This window comes from Octopus bimaculoides, chromosome 14 (assembly GCF_046866305.1).
Source record: "Octopus bimaculoides isolate indiv1 chromosome 14, ASM4686630v1, whole genome shotgun sequence".
In the NCBI taxonomy this organism is placed as follows: domain Eukaryota; kingdom Metazoa; phylum Mollusca; class Cephalopoda; order Octopoda; family Octopodidae; genus Octopus; species Octopus bimaculoides.
The window spans coordinates 24,270,510-24,292,253 of NC_142941.1; the positions used below are offsets into that span (position 1 = coordinate 24,270,510).

General features: G+C 38.6%; 1 protein-coding gene across 1 annotated transcript in view; it reads right to left on the reverse strand.

Annotated features, from left to right (window-relative positions):
• Positions 1–20,590, reverse strand: part of LOC149132647 (uncharacterized) — a 31,085-nt gene extending 10,495 nt beyond the window's left edge. Inside the window, exon 1 of the mRNA XM_089362544.1 lies at positions 14,904–20,590. Within this exon, the coding sequence (XP_089218670.1) occupies positions 14,904–19,942 (5,039 nt within the window). The 5' untranslated portion in view covers positions 19,943–20,590. The remainder of the gene's footprint in view (positions 1–14,903) is intronic.
• Positions 20,591–21,744: the final 1,154 nt, after the last annotated feature.

The following is a 21,744-nucleotide window of genomic DNA, read 5'->3' on the forward strand; positions in this document are numbered from 1 at the left end:
CGTCCTCTATTTGAATGTAGAAATCTCCAAAATACAAAATTTCGACATCGCCTGGTGTTTAGTATGATAGTAGTAGAGATGTGTGATATCTGATGATAAAATCTGCTCTAAGGTCTTGTACATATGCTATGAGAGTATTGAGTCCTCATGGAAAGCTTGGTGTCTGTATCATTAAGGTGATCTTGAAATTTCTTCAGATTCCAGAAATGGACAGCGATATTGACGCGTAGCGACAATTTAAAAACCCCGAGCTTCTGTGAATCTTCCATAAATGATATAGCTATCTTAAGCTCTTTGGGTTTCCTTGACAAATGTTCTTGGAAATCATGTGCCGCATGTGCTGTCTTCCATAGCAACTGAATTGGTATTTAAGTCAACGCATCTGGCTTTTAACAACAAAGCTCTTCCTCGCTGAAAAGGTGTAGGTGCCTCGCAGATAAGAAATCAATTTGATAGGAGTGAATCTTATTTATTAACCACATCAAAATGTATGCATGTGACAAGTATTATCTTTCAATGGTATAGTAATTGAAACATTTTATAGCATAGTTCAAATTACTATATTATCAGCTGGTTCTTAGACAGACTATGCCAACTAAAAGTTTATAGAACTGATTAGCCAGGCGGAGGCGGAACCTCTAGAAAATTTGGCGGAGACAGTAACTGTTGGAGATATAAGCTTGAGAGTGTGGGTGGAGGGCAGAATTCCTCGCTGTTTTAAATGTGGCCTGAAGGGCCACATAAGAGCGTAATGCAAAACAATCGGGTGGTGCAAGTGAGCTATTTTTATATTGTCCATATAGGACCAACAAAGAGGGGGCAACACGATACATTTGGGGACACAGAACAAATGAAAAGCAAAACAAAAAATAAAATAAAATAAAACGTATGGTAAAATGAAAATATGAAAATGAGAAATGGAAATGATGTTACTTGCTCCACCACTACTGGCACTACCCCATATTCATTTAGTCCTTCCTGGCGCTTCACCTGTGGCTTCTCCTAGGGTTGCAGTCTTTCAGCTTCTTTGATCAGTGGAGGGCATTTCGCTCTTATGTGGCCCTTCAGGCCGCATTTAAAACAGCGAGGAATTCTGCCCTCCACCCACACTCTGAAGCTTATATCTCCAACAGTTACTATCTCCGCCAAATTTTCTAGGGGTTCCGCCTCCGCCTGGCTAATCAGTTCCAATGTCTTTCCCCTTCCACATCTCTTCTTCCGTTTCCGTGACTTGGAGAACGGCCACCTTCTCCTCACTTCCAAGGAGGACAGCCGCCGCAACCCAAGCCACATCTATATCTGGCGGGATTCCTTCTACCCTGATCTTGGATGTCCTCCTTCCGAGATACATGAGCAGAAGGACCACTTTGTCTAATTTCCCCGTATTTACGGCCAGCCTCCTCGCTACTTCTTCCGTCTTGAACTGGGCCACCACTGTTCTATATTTCTTCCCTCTAGATAAAAATACCATATCTTAAGGGAGGGAGGCGGCACAATCTCGATCATAGACTCAGCTGATAGCTGTATTCTTCCCAGTTGCGAAAAATATCAGTCCCTTTAACTCCGGATACTCCACAAATGCGTGCAAAACGGTTTCCCTGTCCTGCCCGCACCTCGGACATGTCGGCGAGACAGCACTTCCGTGCCTTGACAGTTTGTCTCGAGCAGGTAACACCACAAGGAAGCACGGCCAAGCTAGCGATTTCTGGCAATTATCCATATATCCCGGCCCGAACGTTCTCCTGAACAGGTTGATCAACTGATTTTCATCGTAGCCCAGGGTCTCTCCCAAGGCGTTTTCGGACATAAAGCCCACTAACCCGCTATAAAATCTGCGGTGGTACTCCTGCTGCCGGCATTGCCCACCCGAGAGGGTAGCTGAAGTGCCTGATGGCACTCCAATTGCCAGTATCCCAGCTTAAGTATCTGCTTGATCCATGCTCCAATGTCTGTTAAGGACGTTAAACGTGGAAGGTTGGACCGGGCATGTGGTGACCACACCTGCTCCCCATCCTGGTAAACTCAGAAGTGCCTCAACCTTAACGCGAGTTTTCGCATCTTCAGCCAAGGCATCCTTAAACCACCCTTTAGCGGTTTCTGGCAGCAGACAGAACGCTTCACAAGCGGCTTTCCTCACTTCCACAAAAAGCGGAAAAGGATTCTCTCCAACTTGTTCAGCCACAAATCGGGGTAAGGCACCGCGGTCAGACGGTAAGTGATAACTAATGCTATAAACATCTGCACCACCTCCGCCTTCCCTAGCAAGGATAACGCCTGCCCATACCAGATCTGCGTTAGACCAGTCACCCTGCTGGTTACCTCACTCCAATTTTTCTCTACCTGGAAATCTGGACCAAACCAGACTCCGAACAGCTTAACAGGACTTTCCGTCCAACGCCCGACGACGTTATTGGACGTCATCGGCTTGCCTCTCCAGGTGCCGAGTTGCAATCCGACTGACTTGTCCTCGTTAACCTTTGCTCCTGACACCACCTCGTAACATTTGATGCCCTCTTCCACCACTGGAAGCTGGCCCACATCCGCCACGATAATTGGGATATATGCACACGCCATAGCTTCTCTTCCACACCACAGATCATTCAGCGCGCCACATAGTGCCTCCAGCTTCCGCAGCAATGGCTCAAGAGCCAACACATACAGAAGCGGGGACAGGGGATGCACTGAGCGTTCGATCTTGAATGGTTTCGAGAAGAAACCATTCACTTTTACGACAGACTCGATGTCGCTGTACAAAACAGCAATCCAACCACGGAAGGTCGGATCCAGGCCAGCCTTCTCGATGACCGCCGCCAAGTACCGATGATCGACCCTATCGAATGCTTTAGACTGGTCTAAATGTACCAGTGCCCCCCTACGCCAGAATGTTTCCCTATCCTCTCTAAGGAGTAGCGTATAAGGTGGAGATTGTCGTGGTTCGACCTGCTCGGGATGGCGCAAGTTTGCGCCCCTTCCAAACAACTCTGTCTACGACCCGCGCCAATCTTTTCGCTAGAACCTTGGCCAAAATCTTTAACTCTGCGTTTAGCAGAGTTATGGGCCTACAATTACTTATCTCGTTCCCCTTGTTCGAGTCCTTTTTAATCAGCGTCACCCCCCCCCCCCCGGCTTGCAAACTTGGGAATTCTCTCATTCTGCAGCCAGTTGGCGTAAACGCTGGCCAACAGGTGCCCGAACAAGTCTGCTCCCCTGAATGATTGCCGAGATGCTCTGCTCGAGCCAATTCTGGGTGGGGAGGCAGAGCATGTAATCTGGAGGAATTGGAACTTGTCCGCCCTGTTAACCAACAGGGCTGCCATCACCTCTCTCGGGTCTACTTCTGGTAGCACTTCTGTCACCTTAACACGAGAAGTCCGTCTTCTCATGTAGGCTGGCAGAAGCACCACATCTTCTGGTTTCAGGGGGCTCACAGAGTACCCGCGGGCCTTTTCCTCAGATGCGAAACGCACCTCAACGGTACCATATGTCTTGCCCCTCATAATATACGTTACATCCTTCCAAATCGGGGCAAGATATTTTTCAATTTTCTCGTTTTCGAAATGTTTAAATCGTCTTTTTTTTCGGACAGAACGATTTAAATATTATTGTTTTCGGTCCGTTTCAACTGTCTTGGTGGAGGGTGATATCTTTATATCCCCATCCTCCTCTTTCATTCTCTTGAAATATTCCTGTAGATTGTCTACAAAAATATCAATGTTTTCGGTTGCCATAGCGGCAGCTTTCTTATGGGGTTAATATTACTATCTTCGAGAGTGCATTTTTCATGTATAATTTCGACCGACATACTCTGCCGAAATTAATTACACAAGAAAATACAACACAAAAATTGGTTTTCCACAAGGAAAATCTATAATAGTTTTTCGCAAAAACAAGTTATAAATTTTTCGACGACAGCTCAAATCCCGCCCCCGCAGGGGTCGGTGCACAAAAATAAAGTCTAAAACGACTTTAATAAGTCCAATTTTTTCGCAGTATTTTGTTTAAAACTTTCCACAATGGGTACAAAAAGAAATAACAATTTCTATCACCCGATATACCGAGCAACATAAGAAAGTTCATCAATAATAACAATCCAAAAATACAATAACAAGTCCAACAGTAACAAATCCAATATTAAAGGATAAAATTCCTTTCGGAGCAAAAACAACACTGACCTTAGTCAACGAGCAGCAGCAAGCTTCTTACCACACAGCCACGCATACGCCTACATAATGTAATATAATTTGATATGATGTCACATGTCATAAAAATAATACTTGCATTTTATTATTACGGCTTTCTCTAGGTCAAATGTAAAGGCATCGAACTATCTGACATTTCTATGGTTTGCTATGATGTAAGAAGATTCCGTATGCAATGTCATGGGCTTATTTTTTTCAGATACGCTTCAGAAAATATTTAAAGAGCTGAAATTTGTGCCCTACAGAAATTACGAATTAATCTAATTTCGTAATAAACTAGTCAACATTTTTTCTCTTTTTTACTTAGAAACGACCTAATCGACACTTTAAAAAAAATTTAGCCCCCAAATCATCGCCAATACAAACACTACTACAGTTAATTTCTTAGACATCACCTGCAACATAAATTCCCGGAAATACAACCTTTACAGAAAACCATGAAACCTGAAAATATATTTAATATCTTTAACTCGCTTTCTCGATTTTGCTAATTGTTTACTTAGTATCGTCAGTAAGAGGTTCTCAGTCATATCCTTCGATAAGAAATCATCAAACCGCATCACAGAAATAATCTTTAACAAAAGTAGTGTTAACATTACCTACTGTTGTACTGCCAGCTTCCCCGCCTCTTTATCAACAGTTAATAGAAAACTTCTGAATGCACAAACTTTTCTTTCCAAATGAAATTGCCACTCAAATAACACCTGTCCTTTGTTTAGTGCGTAAAGTTCTCTATCCGCAACAATAATGATACTAAAAGGTTATATATAAATGTCTAACCGAAAATAGCCTCAAATTCGTATACAACGGAAAAGTAGAAGAGACTTACCTACACCGTTTAAATAACTTTAGAAACCTAAGGTCAGAGTTGTCTACAACTTCAAAACTGATTGGCCAGTCATCGAAACCGCACGCCCATACATCACTGGTTCGAAATGTCTTCACCTTGCCAACAGAAAATTATAATGAACTAATGAAACCAACAATTTTTCTAAGTTCAAAAGTGTAACTGTTCTTCTCAGAGTAAGATCAAAGACTTTTAGCAAATGTAAACACATACTGAAAGTATGCCAGTTCACGCAATGCAATATCTCACAAAGATCGAACTCACGACTGAACTTTTCTACCCCAACAGAACTGCAGCATTTTTCATTATTCTTTTCTTAATTTTAAAATTCCTTCATAATTTTCAATCGCGAGTGACGGCTGGTTGTATTGTACTTCAGTTACGCACACAAACACTCACATGTGCATATATGTATGCACATACCCTTCATCCACCCCTCAAATTCACCAAAGAAACTAGTCATAATGACTTGCATTAAAGTTTATCCTTACCTACATTAAACGTATAAAAAGGAATATATATATATATATATATATATATATATATATATATTATGTATTATATAGATATATGAACACATGAGTAATTCTATTAAAATGTTCTTATTGTTAATAAATAACTAGAAAAACTTTTACGTGACAACTGACCAAAGGATATGAAACCATTTCAACCATTCCGGAAAAAGACCCCCCCCCCATCTCTCTCTTTCTCTCTCTCCCTCTCTCGCTCACTCACTCTCTCTTTGTTAATTTCTTTTCTTTTTTCTTTCTTTCATTCCTGTTATTCTTTCTTTTGTTTTTATTTTTCTTCTTCTCCCTCTAACCAAATCTCATACACACATATGTATATATTAACAAAGAACATTCTCTTCCCAATTCAACTCCAGATTTTTCCAACTAACTCACACGTATACAAAAGGCATACATTTTCTGAAAACATATTCTTGATGAATCTCCGAAGCAAGATAAGAACGCTAGTTAATTATCCATTTTCTCAATATATAAAATATAAGTGCACTATATGTACACATACATGTGTGTATGTGTGTGTGTGTATGTGTGCGTGTGTCGTTGTGTGCATGTACGTATATATATATATCTTTTATCTTTTGCTTGTTTCAGTCATTAGACTGTGGCCATACTGGGGCACCGCCTTGAAGAATTTATAGTCGAATGTATTAATCCCAGTTCTTTTTTTTTTAAAGCCTGGTACTTATTCTATCGATCCCTTTTGTGAATAGCTAGGTTACTGAGACATAAACACACCAACACCGGTTGTCAAGCGGTGGTGGGGGAGACAAACACATACATACATACATACATACATACATATATACATACGGCCTTCTTTCAGTTTCCGTCTACCATAAGACTTTGGTCGGCCCTAGGCCATAGTAGAAGACACTAGCCCAAGGTTCCATGCAGCGCGACTGAACCTAGAACGATGTGGTTGGGAAGCAAACTTCTTACTACACAGGCACGACTGCGCCTGTATATATATATATATATATATATATATATATATATATATATATATATATATACATGTTGCGATATATATACAGGGTGCGATGGATAAATAGTCACCATTTTATATTTTTAATTTCGCGCATGATGTTCATTGTTTGCTTTTGATTTTGTTGACTACATAGTATAGTAGGGTCAGCTGGGCTCCAATACTAAGATTCCAGAGTGTTTGGAGTGGCCACTAGTGATGGCGACGTTACACTTCCATTCATCTTCCCACACGACCTGAGACTCAACACGGAGGCCCATATTAAGTGCTTGGAGTGCTGCCATGGGTCAAGGGGGTGGCTGCTGCAAGACCCTCTGTCTGGCAATAGGACTCTGCACCATGCCACACACGCAGGAGAATCCATTCATGGTTGTCAAGCAATTTCTGAAACCATATGACCCCTAACATCTGGCCACCTTACTCCCCAGACTGCAAATCCCTTGATTATTATGTGTGGGGCTCGATGTTAAGCGATAGACCAACAAAACACCAAAGATGAACTGAAGGCAAGGATTATGGCAGCAGTGAACCAACTTAAACAAGGAGAGCGTTCAAAAGAGTTGCAGGGGATTCCGAAGTCTTCTGGAGGCCGTGGTTGAAGCCAATGACGATTTTATGAATAATTTTTTTCTTTAGTATTTCAAAATATTTTTATGCGATGTCAGTGTTATTTTCATTTTTGCGAAATTTAAACGACAGCTTATTCACTACACGCTGTGTGTATACATATACACACATACATACATACATACATACATACATATATATATATATGAATAATAATAATAATAAATGGAGCAAAACGCATATAAATAAAAGTTCCTTTAATTCCTACACATGTTTCAAAATATATGAGAGTTTCTTCACAAAGAAGTAAGAGCTGCTGGGATTCCTCATATATTCATCTTCAGGGAATTCATAATAAACATATATGAGCAAGACAAATACGAAATGATGAAGTAACTTACGAGCAAAGCTCTTACTTCTTTGTGAAGGACCTCTCATATATTTTGAAACATGTGTAGGAATTAAAGGAACTTTTATTTATATGCGTTTTGCTCCATTTATTATTATTATTATTATTATTATTATTATTATTATTATTATTCATATCTCAAAATGTATCACTTTAACTTGGTATCTCTACCTGTAAAACGGCTGTGATACCTTGTTTTCTAGTGTAATTTTGCTACCTCTGGTAACTATTAACATATTTACATTATCAAAGGTTTTTTTAAAAACTGAGATAATATTAATATATACATAAACTAATATATATATATATATCCCTGATCTACATCGCTTGGATCTGCCTGACTCTCTCTCTCTCTCTCTCTCTCTCTCTCTCTCGTCACTATCCACCATTTGTAACAACATTAGTAAGTAAGATTACACTTGTATTGTCGATGTTTGGATGGTTAGCTTTTCCACACAGTGGTGCTGAATCCATAATATCACGAAACATATTCGAAATCGTCCGGTAACAACAACTTCCAAATGATATTGCGACCTCCAAGCTTTTGCGAATTTTTACATCTTTTCCATAGATACTATGTTACTCCTTGAGTATACAAGAAATCCTGTCGTTTTGTTTAATTTTGCCCGTTGAACCCCCTTGGTTGAAGCAGATGTATTCAAACACTCAGTTGTGCATGCGATAGATCTCAACTTTACCAAGGGCATCGACAAAGATGATCGTAGGATGATACGACACAAACTTCGTGACTTTAGTAATGGCGGAAACTAGGAAAGTGGTTACATGACTTCTTAGAAGGCAGTTGCAACTAAAGGTGCTTTTTGTGGAGAGAATTCAGTTCTCAGCAGAGTTCCTCGGTAATTGTATTGAGACCACTACTGCTTGTGTTGGTTCTCTCAGACATGCCCTTGGCCATACAATCAGTCACTCTCATGAGCACTGCGCGGGCGAGTAACTGGTTGGATTCTGAGATCATCAGAACCAGGGAACAGAATATCATAATTGGACTTTGTATCTGGTTTGCATGATTCTTTATATGAACTCGTGTGTTGAAACAAATTCTGTTGTATTTGGGGAGAATCATAGTACTTATTATAACACACCCATCGGTTCAATTTCCATGCGTTTATTTATTTATTTACTCCAGAAAGCTTTTTCGTCGCTGCATTTACGATCGTATCAATGGATTTTGAATCTGACTGTCCGTTATTGAAGCTGTGCTCATTTTGTTTTTGTTTTGATTTTTTGTGAGATTTTGTTGTGTTAATGTGTGTATGCGTGCAAGTGCGCGTGTGTGCTTGTGCATGTATATATGTGTGTTATGTATATATGTATTGTGCGCACGCGCGTATCTGCGGGATATAGATGTGCAGGTTTTCAAGGAAAGTTTGGACAAATTTTTATCTGAGATACCGGAAGAACCCATATCACTGCAGGTGGTGCAAAGAAGAGCAGCTCCGTCCTACTCCCTGCTTCACCAAAAACTATACAGAAAAGAAAACCAATAACGTTAAAAGGCGGTGCCTCAAATGGCGTTGGCTGCTGGCTGAAGTCAGTAAAAAAAGTAGTATATATATGCGAGTGTTTGGGTGCCTGTATGTATATATATGTGTGTGTGTGCGTGTGTGTGTATGCGTGTGTGTGTGTATGCGTGTGTGTGTAATATGAATCGCTGACCAAAACATTCAATTTTTTTTCTCCGTGTTTTTCTCCTTGTTTTCTCCGTATTCTTTCTGTTGAAGAGCGTAGCTCGAAACGTTAAAGACTTTCTGTATTCCCGAGCGTTAAACTAATACATCCTTTTGTTGTCTACACCACCTGTCCTCGTCTTTTCTTGTTTTTTTCGTAAATTCTCCCATATATTTATATGTATGTATATATATGTATACATATGTATGCGTACACACACACACAAATACACACACATACACACACACAAACAAACACATATACACACACGTACACATACATATTTATAGTTGTCCCTCATGTTACACGTTAATCGTTTTGCAGTTTCATTTCAGCACAGTTTTGATTTTGGCCGGTTTATAAAATTAAATATCCAATTCGCCGTCTTTGTTTTTGTTTTTTATTTTCTATTGTGTTTACTTTCATTGCAATTGTTCGATAGTCAGGTAGGTGTTGTGTTAAAATAGCACCAACGTTAATTATATTTCGTGTATTTTGTTAAATATTTTTTGAGACTGAATAATAGATTTCCAAACATCAAGAAAGTCGATTTCTCGGGAAATGAGAATTAAATCGTTAAATTAAATTCAAAATCTAAAAAGTTCAACAGAAACTGCGAAACAGTTTTAATATAAACAAAACAAATGAAGCGAAGAAACAAATCAGAACCGATATAATAGTTGGATCTTACGCACAGATCATTACGAAAACATTCGAAGTTTCTCTCTTTCTCTCTTTGTCTGTCTGTCTCTGTCTCTGTCTCTCTCTCTTTCTCACACGCACATCACATAGACACACATATATATGCATCCCCACACAGAGGAAAATCATATTGATTATTTATCAACATTTTGATAAATGTTTACTTTTTGTTTATATTTTTCTTAATATTTGTTTCTTATTTCTTATTTCTTTACTGCCCACAAGGGGCTACACACAGAGGGGACAAACAAGGACATACAAACGGATTAAGTCGATTATATGGACCCCAGTATATAACTGGTACGTATTTAATCGACCCCGAAAGGATGAAAGGCAAAGTCGACCTCGGCAGAATTTGAACTCAGAACGTAACGGCTGACGAAATACCGCTAAGCATTTCGCCCGGCGTGCTATCGTTTCTAATAAGGCGCATGTGGACAGAATCGTTAAAAATGCTTAGCACCATTTCGTGCGTCTTTACGCCCTGAGTTCAAATGCCACCGAGATCGACTTTGCTTTTCATCCTTTCGAGGCCGATAAATTAAGTACCAATTGAGCACTGGAGGAGGGTTTGTCGATGTAATTAACTTCCTCCCTCCACTGAAAGTATTGTCCCTGTGCCGAAATTTGAAATCAATAAGTGAACAAACCTAGAATTTGGGGCAGGGGTGTTAGTGGATACCAGTCAACCTCAACTTGACTGGTACCTAATTATTATCAATTACGAATGAAAGGTACGTGATTTGAACTAAGGAAGGACCAGAATATTTACAACCATATTTTTCCCAATGCTCTAAAGGTTCTGCCAATCCTCCATTCTAAAACCATTCCCCTCCCCCATTTTTACATGGTTTCAATTTGCATAATAACTCGTGTAAGCACTCTACTGTGTGAACGGACAGACAGCTGAATATATATATATATATATTCTCACGTATGTATATATGTATGCATGTATATATGCATGAATGTATGTATTTTCTCTTTTATATCTTTCAGTCATTGGATTGCTTCATGCTGGGGTTCGGTCGAACAACTTCTCATTCTATCGGTCTTTTATGCAGAACTGTTAACTTACGAGAGGGCCATAAACAAACCAGCACTGACAAACTATGACACACACACACACACACACACACACACACACACACACACACACACACACACACACGCACGCACACACACACACACACACACATATACACACACACACACATATACACACAAACGAACAACTGTATATATATATGTGCGATGGACTATTTTCTGTTCTTATCTTCCAAAACATTTCACAAGGCTTTCGTCAGCCCGTGGCTATAGTAGAAGATACCCCATGTGCCACGCAGTGGGACCGAATCCAGAACCATGTGGTTATGTATGTATGTGTATGTATAATTAAGCGCAAGTGTTGCTGTGTGGTAAGAAGCTTGCTTCCCAACCACATAGTACCGGGTTCAATCCCAGTGCGTGTTACCTTGGGCAAGTATCTTCTACTATAGCTTCGGGCTGTCTGAAGCTTGTTGAGTGGATTCGGTTGAAGGAAACTGAAAGAATCCTGTCGTATATATGTAAACATAAATATATATCTGTGTGTGTATGTGTGTGTGTGTGTGTGTGTCCCATCACCGCTTGACAACCCGTGTTGGTGTATATACATTCCCGTAACTTAGCGGTTCGGCAAGAGAATCCGATTTAATAAGTGTAAGGCTTACAAAAAGTACCGGGGTCGTTACATTCGACTAAAAGTTCTCCAAGGCGGTGCCCCAGCATGCTCGCAGTCTAATGACTGACTCAATTAAAAGATAAAAATTTTATATATATATATATATATATATATATATATATATATATATATATATATATATATATATGTATGTATGTATGTATGTATGTAAATGTATATACGTATTTATATATATATTACATACATACACGCACACACATGCGCTTACATAGTCTGACAAGACTTAGCTAGGAATCTGACATTATTCGCACTCAACGAAGTTCATAACGTTATATTTATATAAAGTTAAGCCTTCAGAAGCGTTCATAAATAATGTCCACGAATGCATTGAACGATATGAACATGTTAATAATGCCTCATTATATTATATATAGCGCACACTCATTGGATGCATGCACTCACGCGTTTCCATAGCGTACCTATGTATATGTTGTATACTCAAACATCGATTGCCTACTTTCGTATTGTCACTTCATTCCGGTTTCCTTCGCTCTATCGTTCTCCCATTCCCAGTTTAAGTAGTTGCAAGCGCTGAATCCCTCCCAGATTCAAACACAATCACACATTCCCTCCTTTTCTCTCCTCTCTCTCGCTCTCTCTGTACCCGTCTGTTTCATTTTATCTTTTTCTTTCTCTCTTTCTCTCTCTCTCTCTCTCTCTCTCTCTCTCTCTCTCTCTCTCTCTGTATGTATGTATGTATATATATATATATATATATATATATATATATATATATATATATATCATTGGTTTACACTCTCTCTCTCTCTCTTACACATTTAGAATGTAGAGATAAAAGATAGAATCAGCAAGGGATCCTCTCTCAACGTGATCGTTCAACTTTCCAGAAATAATAGCCAATTGTCTCTCAGATCATAGGCTGATGATTGAATAATAATAATAATAATAATAATAATAAAAATGAAACATCTGTATCCAGCACCACACGCTGGTGCCGTCATCCTCCGACACATTTCCAGGTAAGTTTGATAACTGATGTTTGTTGGCTAGTAACAAGCTAAGCTCTAATTGGACAGATCTCATAGAACGCTTTCCAAACGTGACCATCTCAACATTCTCTTGCTCATTGCATATTCAAGATAACCTTATCAAATGCATCTTTCTATTTTAGCAAAAAGAAAGAAAAAAAGAAAAAAATGTGAAAATTGAAGGTGCTTTTGCTTTTATTTTAATCAGTACAAATCGAAATTGTTGGCTGCATCAGTGATGTTTAGGTTAGGTTGATGGGATTTTAATCAAATATTAAGACTAGTAAATATAATTAATTATAAGAAACAATTATTGTTTTTTTTTACTATTTTTCTTATTTAGTTAATTTTTTGTTTAATTAAATTACTTTAGAACTTGAATATACTTTTGTTACTTTTTATCTTGTTGCTTACTCCCAGTTCAGCCTTAATTCAGCTGACTCATCAAAAATGTTTACAACCGTGACCATCTCGCCTTTCGTGCACAATCGTTTTATACGATAACGTATGATTTGAGATTTGACTACTGTTTCTAGCACAACGAGTGTCTACGTAGAGACTCTAGGTTTGCATTGATCGAGCAGAGCTACGAGTGAAGTCCTTCTTGACGTGACCCTCCCGTATTTTATTCATATTTTTTTTTAATGCAGTAGAGAATGATTTCAGAAAAATCCTGCTGCAATTTTTAGCAGGTTTAAATAACCACTCAATAACCCCTTCATGATGTCCCATTTGATAGGGCGAACTAGCAGATTAGCTATCAGAACTTTTAACTCATTGCAAACTTGGCAATACTTACTCCACATTGCAGTGAGAAATGGAATAAGAAAACTTCGCCTACATCTGTCAGACAAGAAAATTCTGCTCCAGTCTGTTGTCTGCCGCAGCACGCGACGCGTCTGAAACTAATCGACCTGTTTACATATGTCTCTAGTTGTCTGCCCTGTAGCTCCTTTTTTTTTCAAACACAAACAAAGATGTAAATACAAGGTTAAGTGTTTTATTTTGTTTTCATCTACATTTGATGACTAAGCTTGAACGTCACACATGTGCGACACCAGCTTAGTGTCGCCGAGCATTTTTTTAGATGGATAAAATGTAAGAGGAAACAGGAAGTAGCGGCACAGTTCATTTAGATACAAACATTACTCTGTGCGTGTGCGAATGTGTGGGTTGTGGGGATGTATATTCTATATTATTATATATTACGTTAATATCATATTATTTATTATATCATATTGTATATATTACGTTAATATTATATTATGTTACATTTATATTCAATATTTTAAAGGTTACTGTAACTCTGACTTTAAATTTGCTGAACACTTTTTTACGATTTGCAGGGACCTTAGCCGTATGACTAAGAATACCTGTGCTATTTAGAAACGCTCACGCGCACACGCACGCATCTATCTGGGTATGTATATATATATGTGTGTGTGTGTGCGTGTGTGATTGTCTGTTTATGCATGTGTGTGTGTACATGCCCGCCTGTGTGTGCATGCGCGCACACGCGTGTGTATGAGTGTGAAGATGTACCAAGTTATACAGAAATACATATAAAGTGCAAGAGAGAGAGAGAGAGAGAGAGAGAGAGAGAGAGAGAGAATGGGGTAGGCGTCTGCGGGTCACCCCAACTTATAACAACATTAACAGAATAAATATTTTCACTTAGGTTGTCTTTATTTTTAATGTGTTGCATTGATACTTTTATTTTAACTTGTGTCATTGTACGGAACTAGTATGACAATTACTGACCAAAACGTAACCCTCGTAGTATCTCTCACCATCTCTCGCTCGCTCGACCTTTCGATTCTTCAGCCTACCTACCCGTTTGTTCTTACTCTGCCTTGCATTCCACATACTAACATACTGACAAACATACTCGCGCACGCACGCACGCACACACACACACACACACACACACACACACACACACACACACACTACTGCATGCATTACATTTACTGTTTATTCTATATTGACATAAGATTCTGTGTGTATGTGTGTGCGTGCGTGTTTGTGTGTGTGTGTGTGTGTGTGTGTGTCTGTGCGTGTGTGTGTGTGTGGTACACGTGTGTGTACATGTAATAATATAAAGTACAAAGTAGTAGTTTCAAAACATAAAGTAAAATTCTGAAAGATAAAGTTGAAATTAAACACATGGCACACACATCGAAGAAAACAGCTCAAATAAGAAATTGTAACCTTAACTGTGGCATTTCTGCTTCTTATTTACCTGAAATTCTTCTCTGTTCCTCCAAGACGAAATGATAAAAACCCAAACGACCTGTCTCGCCGATTATGAAAGTTTACAGGTGGATCCATTACTCGTGTTCGTCGTTGGGGCTTTCGGGACGATGACATCTTTTTGGAATCGCTATAGGCGCTTTGCCAGTTATCGTTGCAAAATCTGTTTGGGTTATTATTATTATTATTATTATTATTATTATTATTATTATTATTATTATTATTATTACTTGTTTTCATTCGTCTTCCATGGCTACACAAGGGAGTAGATCCGTCATCCCCGGCTTCTATTTGACGGTTTGTTTTGAGTAGATCCCCAGCAGAAAGCGTAGCTGTAGACGCAATGTTAGTAGCTGCTGCTACAGTTGTGGTAGTGTTAGACAACGGGGCATTTAATCTGTTTGTGTCAACGTTGTTAAACCGTAAACATGATTGCCGCGTCGGGTGTAAACATTGATGAGAGCAAGTGCAGAGATGCTGAGAGGAAGGTAACGGAAGAGGAGGGGGAGGATATGGTGGGGGAGGAGGATATGCATATACATTAGAATAATTTTGATGATCTGATGTAATTAAAGGTGTCTCTTGAAGTTGTAAAGGAGCTGAACTAATTCGTCGACTACTTCTAGCAACGTGGTCAGCCTTAGAGACTGTCTTTGGCAAAACAATATTTGGTATGGCTTCATTGGATTCCTTCGTTCGGTAAGTTGCTAAGGCTGAGGCATTCCCTGCGTGACTTACGCCCTGACTCTTAGCTACGTGGGTTACAGGCCAGCTATCATTGTGAAAGTTCTGACAAGAGTTGTATGCTACAGTAGTAGGTAAGTGACTGGAGCTGTTGTCAGGATGGAAAACCTGGTATGCTGTTCTGTTGCTATAGTGCACATCGCCTTGGTTTGTTGTGATTTTACCGGAACATGGTTGAATAATTTCTTGTAGTTTTTCCTTGTTTTCAGCATAGGCTTCAGTTCGTCTGGCTGATGTAGCAGCGGCTAAAGTGGTGGTTGCTAATGCAGATGCTGCTAAAACTGTTACCGCTCTCGATGATGTGCCAGCTGTTGAACTAACCGACGCTACTTGACTAATTGTCGAAGATGTAGTTTCAGTTTGGGACGAAGCCTCTGTGCAGTTCACTGGTTTTGTAACAGCTATTTTCGACGAAACTGTATGTTTCGAATCTGCTACATTAAAATGATAGCTACTTGTGTAGTTGTCCCGATAGTTCGAGTCTCCGCGGTCAGTGCTGTTACTAATATAATACGGATATATCGGAATAGTTTCCAGACCGTCGGCAGTATAAACAGTACAAACTAATGGGTAATTACTTTGCTCTGCTGTCTTTCGGCTATTTTGATCTGGTTGATTGTGTTGACATTTATCCTCACTGAGATTATTCTTAGTTTTCTTTAATTCCGGTGACTTATACCTCGGATTTCGGACATCACTCGTATCTCGAGTGGAACTTAAATTCTGGCCACTATCAAAGTTCCAGGACTGCTTCATTGAATCGGTACCATCAGTGGATGTGACTGATTTTGCCCCTTGCTGCCTCTCCCGAGAGTATACATTTGTATAATCAGTTCCATTGTTACTGATGTTGAATCTCCTGTTGTTAATACTATTAAAATCTCTTTGTTCTATATCTGTTTTATTAAACGCTCCAGGCTCAAAATAAACACCATCTTGTCCTCTGATACAACTCGATGCTAACTCCCTGTTTGACGATGCTGATGATCGTAAACATGACGTGTTTTGTTGCAGAATTAGTTGTTTTTGTTGATATTTATGTTGCTGTGTTTTTTTAATTGTCTGTTGGTAACCTCCTCCGATAGTCTGCTGAGTGGTAACATTAGTAACAAGTGGTTGACATAATTGTGTTGTCGCTGGAGTTTGCGCATATTGTTTTTGAATTACATTCCTATTCTCTTCTAACCTTTTGTTTTCCCTTCTCTCCGCTCCTCGTGTTGGTTTCGTTGCAGTTGCAACAATTTCTGCTTGCGCATAGCTTCCACTGCCAGCGACATCAATAGCTCCATGCAAGTCAACCGTGCTACTGTCAACAATAGACACATCACTTCTCCTTTCGGTGTCGTTAGAAGCGTGAAGTAGAGCCGCTTTGCAGAGGCTGTCGTTGCCAGATTGTGATCTGTGTATTAGCTTATATGTCCTATTGACTGACTGTTGGCAGTGGGTGTTGCTACCGTCGTAATAGTGGCATTTCCCATCTGCGGTACCGGCACTTCTGCTACTAGCTGAGACATTAATGACACTAGCAGAACCTTTGCTATTCAGGTTAATAATTTCACTTGCACCGCTGCTACGATTAGTAGATGATACGGCTGGATCTGTAAGTGAAGATACCCGATCTTTTGTATAGGCATTGTCAATAATATGTATTGTAGTATCAGTGGTAACAGAAGACGTACTTGTAATGGATTTTATACTGTTTTCTGAAGGAGGCAACACATTCTTAGGTAGTGAAGAAACAACTGTTGTATTAGTTGTCAATGTCGTCCCTGTACAAGCATTATCACTTTTAAGTTTGCAACCACTCATACTAGTCGCATTAGTGTAGACCGGCGAATTTATCGGTGCTTGTCGTTCCCTTTCTCTACCAGTTTTAGTTTGGGAAACAAACGTATTTGCGTACCTGTCCCCACTTCTAGAAACACCAGCACCAATACTCATTGATTTTTTCAAATCTACTCGTTTATTTCTATAAAATCCTTCGGCTGACGACGATCTTTGAGTAAGGATGGGTATTCGAGATGGTTTACTGTTCGATTGAAAGAACTTACTACTTTGCTTGTCAGAATACTCTTCAGTCTTTTCATTTTTCTTTTCTTTATTTTCAAATGATTTGTCAAGAGGTTCTTCGTTTTGGAATTCACTTTGATGTTTCATTTGAAAACATTTTTGTGATTCAAGTGTTTCACCGTGAAAATCTAATTTTTCGTTTTCTTTCTCAACTATACCCTTTTCTCGGTTCATTATTACATTTGGAAAGGTTGATATCAGTGATTGTGATGATGTAACATTTAGAGGGTTCAACGAAGACCCAACTGAGCTTGCTAAATATTTGTATTTTGTATTTGACTGTTGTTCCTTCATTGTTGATGTTAAAGCTTTACTTAGAGGAATTCCAGACACCTGCTTGTTTGATTTAGAGTTTTCATGAACGTACGCAAGCGCATATAATGGAGAAGATCCTTGTGTAGTTGACAAAGTAGATGATTTTGAGGAGTTTGGGTTTGCGATAAATTTATCCTGAGAAATAGCTATATTTTGAAATTGTCCGACGTCTTGGGTTGATCTGAGAGGAGGAGGTGTTTTTAGGTGCATTGTTTTGGGTAACAAAAGCTCGGATGTTATTTTGTTTTCCTTTAGCCATTGTTCTTTTAGCGATGTTCTTTTATCTGCCGGGTCTTGTATTTCGTACTGTAAACTTTCTTTATTGTCAGTTTGTTTGCGGTTATCGCACAACAACCACAACGAGCTTGAAGGAACTCTCGGCCCTGTACTAGTATTAATATTTCTACAGTTATGTTCCTTCTCGTAACATCGATTATGTGTAGCACATCGAGTGCATGAAGAAATTTCTTCGAAATGAGAACATCCAGCATCATCCCAACTCTCTTCTCTTTTAATCGTGCTCTCGGATTTGTGAACCGCTTCCCTCCTATCAAATGGCGTTACAGTCGGGAGCTCTATTGCTTGTATTGCAGATATCATTTCTGTTACAGATCTTATGGCAGTATTTCTAAGAGTTTGATCTATATCACCTTTTGTTCTTTTATGAAAGCCACTTTCTGAAGCAGTTGCCGAACTCTCGTCTGTGTCTGTGCCGTCACTGCTATTCGATCCTTCACTTTTGCTACGTTTTGGTTTCCTTTTTTTAAAATACCAACTACTTTCATTATCCTCTTTTTTCTTCTTACCAAACTTTTTCTTTTTCTCATCTTTCTGACTCGAACGAGTTGCTCCAAGCCCTAACCCAAGTAAACCAAGATTGAAACTATTACTCAGTCGATTTAAAGTTCCTTTCTGTTGGCGGCCCGAACTTTCAAAGCCTTCACTTTCATCGCTTCCCTCATTGCTACTCCCCAAATGTCCAATATAACGATTGATCTTTTTACGCTTTCCTGAGCCAGGCATACAGCCACTACTAAATTTTTTTTTATCATCATTACGATCAACATCACCATCATCATCGCCAACATAATTATTATCTGTACTATTGCTTTTCTGTATTTTATCCTTTTCTTTTTGAGTGTTACATCGTTGCAGACTGCCACCTTTTAATTTGCTTTTATTAAACTTGAATGCACCTCTTCTATCAAGAACTCTCTTCTGGTGGCCTTCTTCTAGACTGTTACTTTTATTAAAAATTCCTTTGTGACTTTCAGACTCAGTCTTACACTGGTTTTGTTCCGATGTTTCATTTTCTGTAACATATTCTGGCTCTTGATCAGCTGAGTACCAACGTCTTGTCTTTTGCTTAAATTTCAAATTAATATCTTCTTTGTCCACTTTTTTCGCTTTTTTATCCATTTCTTTAAAATGTTTTGAGGCGTTCAGACTGTAACCGATCCCACCATTTTCGAGGGGACGATACAGGCTCAAACTAGTAGGTTTTGCTATGGGTTTCAGGGCAGTGCCAGTCCTGGTCTGAATAGAAGTACTGGCTTCAGACAAAGAAGTTGATACAGAAGGTAATTGTTTTACATTTGAAACATTTTGTAACGACGATTTTCTCAATTTTTCTGTACAAGCAGATGAAACTACACTACTAGACTGTCTTGATGTTGCCAATGGGGCACTAGTAGAACTTTCAGTAGTCACCGCTGTTGATGATGCTTTTAATGATGATGATGATGATGATGATGATGATGGAAGTGAGTCTTTTGTTGGTGGTGTTGCAAGGGGTGGTGGACTGACAGTTATATGTGGGGGTGTATCATGTGATGGAGAGGCTGGAAATGTTGGATTTGTTGAGATATTTTGGATCTTCTTAGGGTGTGAGTCTGCCATTTTCACTCGGTACTGAAGTGTTACTGAGCAAATATCATTATGATCTGTCCTTAATTTTCATAGCAACAGTGAAGTGAATTAAATAATTAGATAAAATCGAAAATTATCTATTTACCTATCTATTCTGAGTGTATTATATATCATGTGCATGTTTGTGGTATCATATTATATTATATATAGTCTATGCATTGTGTACATTCATGTATATATATATATATATATATATATATGTGTGTGTGTGTGTGTGTGTGTGTGTGTGTGTGTGTGTGTGTGTGTGTGTGTGTGTGTGTGTGTGTCTAATAATAATTATGATAATAATATTAGGGATAAAAGTCCAAATTTACAGGTAAAAATTCAATTTAATTTAATTTATCAAAATTAAAATTAAATTAAATTTCACAATATATAATATATAATTTAGAGAAAAAAACCCACAATTCTTGAATTCATCCATGAAAATCCACTGTCACATTTCGAAAAATTTAATAAGTAAATACACTAAAAGACCTATAATATATATATTCAATGAAGTGAATGAATTGCAGTAGGCAATGAATTGTAGTAGGCAAGCTGGCAGAATCGTTAGCACGACGGGCAGACTGTTTAGCGGTATTTCGTCAGCCGCTACGTTCTGAGTTCAAATTCCGCCAAGGTCGACTTTGCCTTTCATCCTTTCGGGGTCGATAAATTAAGTACCAGTTACGCACTGGGGTTGATGTAATCGACTTGATCCCTTTGTCTGTCCTTGTTTGTTCCTTCTATGTTTAGCCCCTTGTGGGCAATAAAGAATTAGAATTGGAAGTGAATGAATTGTAGTAGCAGCAGCAGCAGTAGTATGGATTACTTGAACAATTAGTACAAACGAGGGATAAAAGAATTAATCACGTCTATACTTTTCCAAATGGCTTTAGTGACATAATAGATCGCTAAATTGACAATATTAAAGTCTTGTTTTAGTTAACAATATATAAACTCGCGTTATTGTTGTTTAACCAACTCAGCTATCTTTCTTTATAATTCTCTTTTCAGTAGTGTATTTTGTGTATCTTTCTTTTTATAACACAGCACTGTGTGTGATTTGGTGGGATTGCTACTTTTAGCAAGTCGAATAAGCTTAGAAGAGGATCTCTCGTTGGCTCAATAAAATACTTTGCGATTTCTTTACCTTTAAAAAAAAAAAAATCATAAACAACTCGTTACTTTAAAATCTATATTTATGCGTTTTTCTTGGCAGTGTTCATAAGTGTTTGTTATTGTTATCTAGTGTTCGCCAGAGTTTATTAGAGTTCACTAGCATTCAGTAATGTTTACTAGTATTCATTCATATGTCTACTGAAATGGCATTATTATTACTACAATCCTTTGTACACATGTGCTATTTCGTTTGTTGTTGTTTTCGTTGTAGTTGATGAATGTTGTTCTTTAATTCTGCCGCTGGTCAACTTTATTCAAACACACCTATGATCAATGACTCATCTGCCGTCACCATCCTGGCTACTTAGGGTTATTTAGAACTCGGTTATCTAAGTGTGCCTTATTTTTGTTTTTGTGATTTGAGAATGATTTGGTTACTATATCTAGCAAATGAAGCACCTGTGTAAAGGATCCTTTCTTGGCTCATTGCTTTTCAATTTTTAAAATGTTTTTTTTTTTTTGTTTTCTTTTTGAGGTGGAAGAGGAATATGTGTGCATCAAGTAAACATATAATCAATGAGTTCAGTGGCGTACAACGGCAACGGCACGTGTATTTTGTTTTGTAGTGTTCATGAACTAACAGTTTAATAATAATAATAATAATAATA